Source organism: Papaver somniferum, chromosome 3 (genome assembly GCF_003573695.1).
Source record: "Papaver somniferum cultivar HN1 chromosome 3, ASM357369v1, whole genome shotgun sequence".
Lineage (NCBI taxonomy): Eukaryota > Viridiplantae > Streptophyta > Magnoliopsida > Ranunculales > Papaveraceae > Papaver > Papaver somniferum.
This window is the reverse complement of record NC_039360.1, coordinates 205,361,943-205,371,832: the sequence shown is the minus strand read 5'-3', so window position 1 is coordinate 205,371,832 and position 9,890 is coordinate 205,361,943. Positions and strand designations below refer to the sequence as shown.

Sequence of the window (9,890 nt, the reverse complement as noted above, 5' to 3'; positions counted from 1 at the left end):
AAGGATCCTTTGTAGATTTGAGGTTACAATGAATTTAAGATACAAAATAAGAGAATACAAAACAACAAGAACATACCGTAAAAATATAATACCGAAAAGTCCGACCAGAAAAAGAAAAGGATTACCAGAATAAGACAAATATAAGTATAAATGAGATCCGATTAAGTCGGATAAAAATGGTTTTTCTCGGAATTAAATTTCAACCATTTAGTTTGTTTTTCTTCTTTAGAAAGATGTGCTCCCAAAATAGGAATGATTTTCTCAAATCTCTTGTAAATAGTGATGAAGCTTCCGTCGTCAAAGAAATTACCGATTAGGATTCTGTCGACGGATAAGTTAATGATGAAGATTTCGTCGTTGGAGAGCATCACTATCGATATTACAACCAAAACCCAATAATCTTCATTAAAGCGAAAATAAACCTCAAAATAGTAGATAAAACCACCATAATGGTGTGAATAAGTAGAAAACATAAAAACAACTAAGCTACAACTACTAACTAACCTAGAAAACAAGAAATATTGAAGAAATCTGCTCAGATCCGGTCCAAAATGGACCCGATCTAAGCGGAAAAAGGTTGATGGTGATAGTTTTTTTTTTCTTTTTTTCAAGAAGAAGAATGACTGATCTCGAGAAGAAGAAGAAGCAATCTCTTATTGGCCAACATATAAGTTGCATTGTTCGTTTCCCCGCGAGAAACAATCCACTTATTAAATCTTCTAAACAATCTCTTACGATAGGGTTATTTTTCAATTTCATAGTCCCTATATTGTGATTCAGGGCCCTAACCACATTGAGACAATCTCCTGTAAGTGTGAAGTTCTAATTCGATTACTCTGAGCTCACTAGATTGTTTCAAGAGCAGCTAGTACTTCAACTTGCTCTCCTTTGCCACGTCTGGATACACCTTTCTTTATGGATTACCCCTGCATCATCAAGCATAATTAGATCAGATCTCATGTATTTATTATCCCGGCTAGTGTGGGGCCATGTCTCAATTATTTGAGGTCCAAAAAAAAAAATTGTTCTCAGCTAGAAGGAGGATAAGGGTGTCTAAATTGGATGATGCTACCTGAAAACACTGGGGGTACCAAAATACACCACCAAATTTTTCGTAGGCAATCTGTATGGAAAAAAATCAACAGAACTCCGGAAGTTAAAACTCAATCAAGGAAAATGTCTAGAGTTATATCTCTATCTCTCTTGCGATTATAACGTTTACAGAATTGAATCCGTGAAGCTAATCACAAAGAGAGTTCTTGGATAGTACCAAAGACTAATGTCCAAGGATCAATCAAGTCGTATCCAACAAACTAAGTCAGATGTATCTACTCTGATTGATCAACGCACAACCTGTGATATTTAAATTATAAAAATAAACAATATAATGCGAAAAAAGAAATAACACAGACACCAGAAATTTTGTTAACGGGGAAACCACAAATGCAGAAAAACCTCGGGACCTAGTCCAGATTGAACACCAAATTGTATTAAGCCTATATTAAACCTATGATATCATGTAAGATGTTACAAGGCGATTTTCACATGGTCATCTTTTGACTTTCGTCAAGAATATAAGATGAACTTGGTTAAAGCGAAAGCTTACCAACACATATTTCGAGATATGTAAGCGAGTTAAACTCAGCTCAATATATCAAATGTGTATAATCGAAGTCTATATAGCTATACGACTTTTTTTTCTCAAATATGAGATAGAGTATATAGACTTTTGAGTGATAGATGAGTTCAAGTCTCCACATACCTTTTGTTGATGAAGTTCTAAAAGTTCAATCGATGAACGCCGTGAAGTTTAATGCTCAACTACACTTTTTATCCTAATCCGAGACTTAGCTATAGGTAGATTAGAAATCAAGACTTATAATTTTGACAACTAAAAACTTGGCAAAGCTTGAGATAGCAACGCTTGCGAGTTCGACCGAGCAGTGCTCTAACAGTAGGAGATAAAAATCTATTGGTGTAATGCCTGTAAAAAATTGAAATTGTTCATTTCATTTGTAATCCTCATATTGTTTGCATAAAATATATAATACCTATTTCAAAGTCATGAAAATGAAACATGTGTGTGGTATACCACCAACGCTCTATCAATATAACCACCAGTTTGGGCGAATTTTTATGCGCTCATAGCCCAAGAAAATCGATTAACAATAGTTTTAACACCATGAGGAAGTTTTTCATAAACTTTGTGAATTTCGTACCAACCACCTCTTGATGTTATAGTTTACTATCCCGCTCTGTTTTTGTAGACAAATGACCTGGACTAGATGCTAATTCTGGACCAGATTATACAGTTATATTGTTTTCTGCATTCGAATCCTTTTGGCTCCTCGGTATAACTTGACTGTGTTTACTTTAAGGTGGTTTTTTTATTTCTTTGTCGACTAATATCTTGAGATCGAGGCATGGTAATTAAATGGATGTTGAATTTGTGTTGAAAATATGTAGAGAAGATTAAATTTGTGTTGAAAAGATGTAGAAAAGAATGAATTTTCTATGAAAATATGTAGAGAAGAATGAAGTCGTTGTAAGTAGATAAAATTGAACTTGAAAACTTACGGTGCTGGGGAAATGGAGACGTTTTTTTTTCCCGTTGAAATATGACCGTTGTCAAATCAAAGGTAGCTTCAGTTTGTCTCGATATTCAGTTTCCCCACTGCAAGAAATTAAATTTGTCTATCCACCTGACATGGCAAACAATCAAATTTGGTATGGATCATTGGAGCTCGAAGCGACACAAAGCCTAGATAGATAAAAACACGGCCCCTTTAAACCTGGTATTCTAATGGTCAACACTACATGACCAGGGTATTTTTAGGTTAAAACATTTATACTATTTATATACATAATAATCTATGGTATATATGTCCTCTAAGTGATGCTAATTATAGTAAACATGATAATAAAAAAACAGCACAAATCAAAACCATCCTGTTGTTGTTTTTCTATTTTGTGTTGGAGAAAAGTTAAAAAACAAAACTCCATTTCCTTGAACAGAACACGGAAGATTCACCAGGCTGAGAAAAGGTTAAGAAAAATAACAGGAGAAAAAACATGGAGAAATTGTTTATTTCTTTTATCCTTTTCGCAGCTTTGGGTTTCGCCCAAATGGCACCGGCTTTCGCTGGTATAGATCACATAGTCGGACGAAGTTTAGGCTGGCGCTTTCCCCCAAATGTGACTTACTATCAAGACTGGGCCAAACCAAGAACCTTTGGTCTTGGTGATAAATTAGGTTTGTTCTAATTTTATGAGCTTTTATTTGTACATTTTTTCTTTTTCTTTAAAGCATTCAACAATTCTTTTGATAAGACCAGAATTACATTTTTCATGATATAGTTACTAACGTTAATCTTTGTTTAAAATGAAATGTGTGTCCTTTTTTGTTTGGCTGAAATTTGAATCTAATTAAGTTTAGACATATTAAAGATTGTTGTAAAAGCATTTTCACAAGATGCCCTCCTTCATTCATTTTAAACTTCTCATAGGTGTACGGTAACGTTCTTCGATTCTTTTCCATAATTATGACCATGAATTTGCATAAAAGATTCTCGCTATAATTTGTTTTATTGAATTGTTATATCAAAATTTTGCTAATTGCTATCATAATTTCAACGTTGTGCTTGTGTTTCTATCTGAAAAGAAATACAATTCTTTTGAAATAAAAAATATCAAAATCATCTACCGCATTATGGCACGGCACGACACGTTTTACATCTTTACGCCTACTTACATTTTTTTTTTTTTTGTGGTTGTGATGCCTACTTATGCCTTAACTGTTCATTCTTGACAATCCACGTTTAGATGTAACTGCAGAAATAGTCTACTGTTAAACAATAAAAAGCAAAATACAAAAATGAATTCAACGAGTATATTTTTATGCATTTGACGAAGGGTCGAAGTTTAAAACCTTCACTAACTTAGTTGTGTTTAAACCAATGCCGGAAATTACAGTGTTTCCGTTCAGGACTGGAGTACACAATTTAATTGAAGTTAGCAAAGAAGATTTCGATGCATGCACTCAGAAGAAGGTGGTTCACATGCTTTACAAAGGCCCAATAGTTTTGGAGCTTAATGAACTTGGCGAGCATTACTACTACTGTGGTGTTGGAACACATTGTGAATTAGGCCAGAAGCTAAGCATCAACGTTGTCAATGCCACAGGCTCTGCTGGTCCAGAATTCGAAACAGTTGCCGCTGCCAGCGCACCTACAGAATCCAAGTCTTCAGCTCATACAGTTGGAAAATGTATTACGATAGGTGGTTTGTTATCTTTGTTGGTATCTGCATTTTTTATCATGTAATGAGGATGAGACAGAATGGAAAACAAAGAGCAAGTTCTCTTTGTTGGAGTTGTCCATGTAATCTCTACGAAGGAAAAAATCTCTCGAGATGAAGTCTACTGTAATTTATATCTCATATAATAGTCGGTATTGAGCTATTGATTTTGTTTTGTACCTAGGAACATGCAACTAACAAATTACCTATCACTGCACGTTCCTTAGTATTTTACTCTTTTACATCCTAGTAGGAACTAGGAAGTCAAAATGTTTGACGATTATAAAGGGGTACCAGTCTTATTAGGGGTTGATACCATTTCATCGATCCAACGGTTAGGATTGGTGGGATTTTTTGTCCTATATGAAACGGTATTAGCCCCTAGTAGGACTGGTATCCATATAAATCGTGAAATTGTTAATTAGGTGATAATATTCACGGTATAAATCAAAAAAAAACTCCATACTTCACCCTATGTTATGAAGTCAAAGGTAATTCATATAAATATTACCCAACACTTCTTGAGATATGCATAAATGGATTGAATCTTCCTTGTAGATCTAATTCCTCCGAAAATTGTTGATGAAAGTTTCGATTGGTGCTAAAAATGTGGGGTATTTGTAAAGGCACTCCGATGACGAAGTTATAAAGAGCTCCAAGCATGTAAGTTGTAGAGAAAACTCACAAAAATTGTATCCCTTTTGAGTTGGATTTTAGCCTCTATTTATAGGGAGAAACCAAATATACTTGTAGTTATCCCAAATAACCATCTAGTTATACTTGTATTATTTTTAAATCAAAGATAAAGATATAAAAGAATCTCTTATTTTTAGATAACTTAATTGGTTACACAGCTCATGGCAAATATAGACCTCAATATTCTCAATATAGGAAACACTTATAAACTAGGAAATAATATATTATAAATAAGGTGAGTATCTATCCTACATAATGCCACACTCTCCCTCAAGTTGGTGCATAGATATCACACATGCCCAACTTGTCCAGAAAATTTAAGTACTGCTTACTTGATACTGAGTGAGTAAGGATGTCAGCGAGCTGGTCTTTGGAACCAATTGGTGGCAAGTCAATAATCTTCTTGTCCAGCTTCCCTTTGATGAAAAATTTATCAACCTCCACATGTTTAGTACGATCATGAGCAATATCACGTGCAACTTTATTATTGCAATACAAAAGAATTGGATCCTTAAGAAGAAACCCCAAATCCTTGAGAAGAAACTTTAACCATACAGTTTCACAGATACCATTCGCTATACCTCTAAATTCAACCTCTGCACTTGAACGTGAAACAACATTCTGTTTTTTGCTTCTCCATGTAACTAGGTTACCTCCAACAAAGGTAAAGTAGCTCGCAGTAGAGCGCCTGCCATCTATTTCTCTTGCATAGTCTGAATCTATATATGCCACAATTCTTCAACAATCTTCATTTTTAGAGAATAAAAGCATACTTCAAATACCGCAAGATACGTATAACTGCATCCATGTGTTGCTCTCCTGGATTGTGCATAAATTGGCTAACAACACTAAGTGCATAAGCAAGATCTGATATCGTGTGAGATAGATACATCAATCTTCCAACAAGTCTTTAATATCTTCCTTTATCAACAGGTACTTGATCAAGCTCAATACGTAGTTTCACCCTTTCTTTTATAGGTGTATGAACTGGTTTACATGCCTACTTCTTGAAATAAATCAAGGATATATTTTCTCCGTGACAAGAAAATTACCTTACTAGATCGAGATACTTCAATCCCAAGGAAGTATTTCACAGAACCAAGGTCTTTCATTTGAAATTCCTTAGACAAGTAGTTATGTAGAGATCTCTTCTCTTCTGGATCATTTCCTGTCACCACCATGTATCCACATATATGATGAGAGTTGCAATTTTATCTTTCCTTTTCTTTTTGAACAACGTGTGATCAGAGTTACTCTGATGATATACAAAGTTTCTCAAAGACTTGGTAAACCTTCCAAACCATGCTCTTGGAGATTGTTTCAGTCCATACAATGATTTCCTTAACTTACATACCTTTTTATAATGGGATGAAAAAATCGGAATACCTAGCGGAAGCTCCATGTACACTTCTTCAGATAATTCACCATGCAAAAAAGCATTTTTTACATCGAATTGTTGTAAAGGCCAGTCCAAGTTTGCAGCGAGAGATAACAAGACTCGCATTGTGTTGATTTTAGCTACAAGAACAAAATTTTCAGTATAATCTATCCCATAAGTTTGGTTGTATCCTTTAGAAACTAATCTTGCTTAATAGTGTTCAATCTCACCATATGCCTTGTATTTAATTTTGAAGACCCAACGACATCCCACAATCTTTCTTCCTTATGGACAATCAACATAATCCCAAGTACCATTTTCTCTTAAGGATCTCTCTTCTTCTTCCATAGTTGTCTTTCATTTTGGATGAGCTAATGCTTCCTGCACATTGTTAGGAATAAAAACAGTAGATAGTTGATTCACGAATGTCTTATTTATTTCAGATAAATGGTGGGTAGAGACATAATGGCTCATATGGTACTTGACCTTACTAGAGACTTCTGGTTCAGATGTGGGTTTAGGAATACCTCTGTTTATGCAATGTGGAAACTGTTTTCTTGATGATTCAGGAATATCCTTGGTAGACCATTGGTTAGGTGTGTCATCTTCTTGAAGTACCGTAGAATCTGTAATTTCCTCTCTTAAAACTTCTTCTTGAATTTCAGTATTCTGATCCGATAATGTATTTCATGTTTCTGTTTCTTCTCTTGAGAATTCTTCATCTCTTATAATTTCTTCATCAGCAGATTGACTGATTATATCATCAGGTCCAGTAATAACAGATACATCAGCATCAGATATATCATCATCATAGTTAGGAGTCTGAATTTCCTTGTGGTACTCCCCCTGAAGTTCAGACTCACATGAAAAATACATGAAATACAACATCCAAAGTAACGAATATTCGTTTGGTTGGAGGATGATAACAATGGTATACCTTTTTTGTTGTCGCGTATCCTACAAATACACATTTCAAAGCTCGAGGAGCCAACTTATCACGCTGACTCTTGTATAGATGTACAAAAGCTACATAACCAAACACCCGAGGTGGTAAATTTGGAACAGTTGGAGCGACAACTGCTTCAGTATGAGCTTGATATGGTGTCTGAAACACAATGGTACTAGAAGGTACTCGACTTATAATATATGATGCAGAAGTAAGTGCCTCACCCAGTATGACAATGGAATGTGCTTCTATCAATGAAGCACAAGTGACGATTTTTTCTCGCAGCTACTCCATTTTGCTGAGGTGTATTAGAACATGTATTTTGATGAATAATTCCATGTCCCTCCAAAAAATGTTGAAGGTCAGAATCCATATATTCACCACCATTAACACTACGCAGTACTTGAACTTGTTTGTTGTACTGAGTACTAATCATTTTATATAACCGTTGAAATAACGAAGTAACTTCACTTTTAGTCTTCATTAGACACACCCAAGTCATCCTGGTGCAATCATCAATAAACGTAACAAACCACTTTGAACCACCCAAAGTAGTGACTTTAGACTGCCCCCAAACATCAGAATGTATAACCATAAAGGGAACTTGACTCGTATTGAAAGATAGTGGTGATCGCTGTCGTAAAAATAAATTACTTTCTCACTACTCAAAATATATAATATAGCAAGGGCAAGAAATGATCGTTCCCACAGAGAGGACTAGGTTGTCAAGTTGTTTCGGTTTCCTATATAAAATAATGGGGGGATTTTCTGATTTTTTAATAAACTAAGTTATACTAAAAACAATTAAAGCGAAGCAAACACTCAAATCAAGATGTAAAGATATTGGTTAAAGATTTCATCTTCAGTTGTAGACAAGTATTGAATGAATGATTAGAATTCTTATTTAATCTCACTATCATCAAAAGCCCTAGAGTATCAAGAGAGCAAGATACTCCGTCAATTTCCTAAGTTCATCAACAAACACATTAGAGCTGCGAATGTGAATTCTACCTAAAGAATAACCTAACGCCTTGCGCAAATTAAGTTCAATTCCTATGAGCATTAGGTTTCAGAAATAGGCTAATCAATGCAATTGTCATACATTGCGCATAACAATTCAGACAAAGGTCAATTTCTACATATGACTACAAGAAAATATCACTACAATCCGTAATCACATCATGCTACTCGTATTCAAGGTTATCGCTCGATGATGAACCCTAAATTAGCTATAAATATGGATGTGAGTTCAAATAATTCTAGACTTAACTAAACAAACATTCAATCATACAATTATTATGAGCAGTAGAAATCAAACGATAATATGGAGAGAAAACTATTTCATAACATCAATAACTTGGTTTCCAAAATCCGACTATATCTTTAACCAATAGTAGAAATCAACTACTTGTATTTATGGAGTTCATAACAAAAAACATAGAAAAAAGTATCATGTTCTAAACCCTAGAAAACAAAAGTAGAAGAAGAGATGAGATAATCTCCTCTGGAGAAGTAGTCTCGGCTCTTATATATACTTTCTCTTGTTTTCCAATTTCTAAATCTCGGCCAAATGTCCAGCCCATGATCACAACTGATATTCAGGCCTCAAACAAATTATAAGCCCAGTAAATATTTGGCCTTTGGCCTGTCAGTTCCAGAGAACTGACAGCCCATTATCTTGTTCAGTCACTTCCTCCAAGCCGGCTATTCTCCCCAGTTGTTCAGACCTGCCTTTAGTTGCACCAGTTGCACACTTTTCCACCTAAATCAGTAACCACAGACTCAACTCCTCCAGTTTCATTGTGCTTCTCTGCACCAGCGCTTTCTGTAACTTAACACAGCAACTACTTCTATCTCAAGCTCCATTCTGTTCTTCATCTCGACTCAACTCCTGCGATGCATAGCTTGACCGCAGACAATACTCTTGCATCCAACCAACACCAGCTGCAACTGCATAAACCAAATCCATCTCTGCCCATCAGCTACAACTGCAAACTACAACTCCAGCCTTGCCATTCCTAAGCATACATCTACAGTTCAGCTCCTCTCCACTTCATTGCAGACCACCAGTTCTTAGCTGCAACATTATCACCATCCATTCCACCTGCACAGCAACAGCTCATTCACGCCATCCAGTTCAGTTCCAAATGCTCACCACTTCAGCACCAGAACCCATTTCATTCATCGAATACCACCATTGAAACCAATCAACCCCATTAGCTTCACCACAGACCAATTGGTAGCAGCACTATCATTCCATCGTAAACTCGACCATCTGCAGCTTCATAATTCAGTCCATGAATATCAATGGCTAGAACACTACTTCTCTCAACTGATCTCGAGCTCCAACTCATACCCTTTCCTGCAGCATCTCAATTCCATCTGTAGCTTCTGGCAAGCCATTAACTCCTTCAGTACCTAGCTCTCAGCATCACTATCTCACTGTCACTGCATATTCAGCTCACAACAACAGCTTGAACTTCCCTGACCAGCACAACATCTCAGCTCAGTAAACCCTTGAAAATCAACATTCCCTTCTATCTTCATTTCCTGAATCTCCACCATGACCTGCTC

General features: G+C 35.8%; 1 protein-coding gene across 1 annotated transcript; it reads left to right on the top strand.

Moving 5' to 3' along the window:
• Positions 1–2,944: 2,944 nt before the first annotated feature.
• LOC113362056 (umecyanin-like) lies at positions 2,945–4,475 on the top strand. The gene is made up of 2 exons (XM_026605064.1): positions 2,945–3,253; positions 3,973–4,475. Exons 1-2 carry the CDS (start codon positions 3,073–3,075, stop codon positions 4,320–4,322), a joined length of 531 nt encoding a protein of 176 aa, XP_026460849.1. The 5' UTR covers positions 2,945–3,072; the 3' UTR covers positions 4,323–4,475.
• The last annotated feature ends 5,415 nt before the right edge of the window (positions 4,476–9,890 follow it).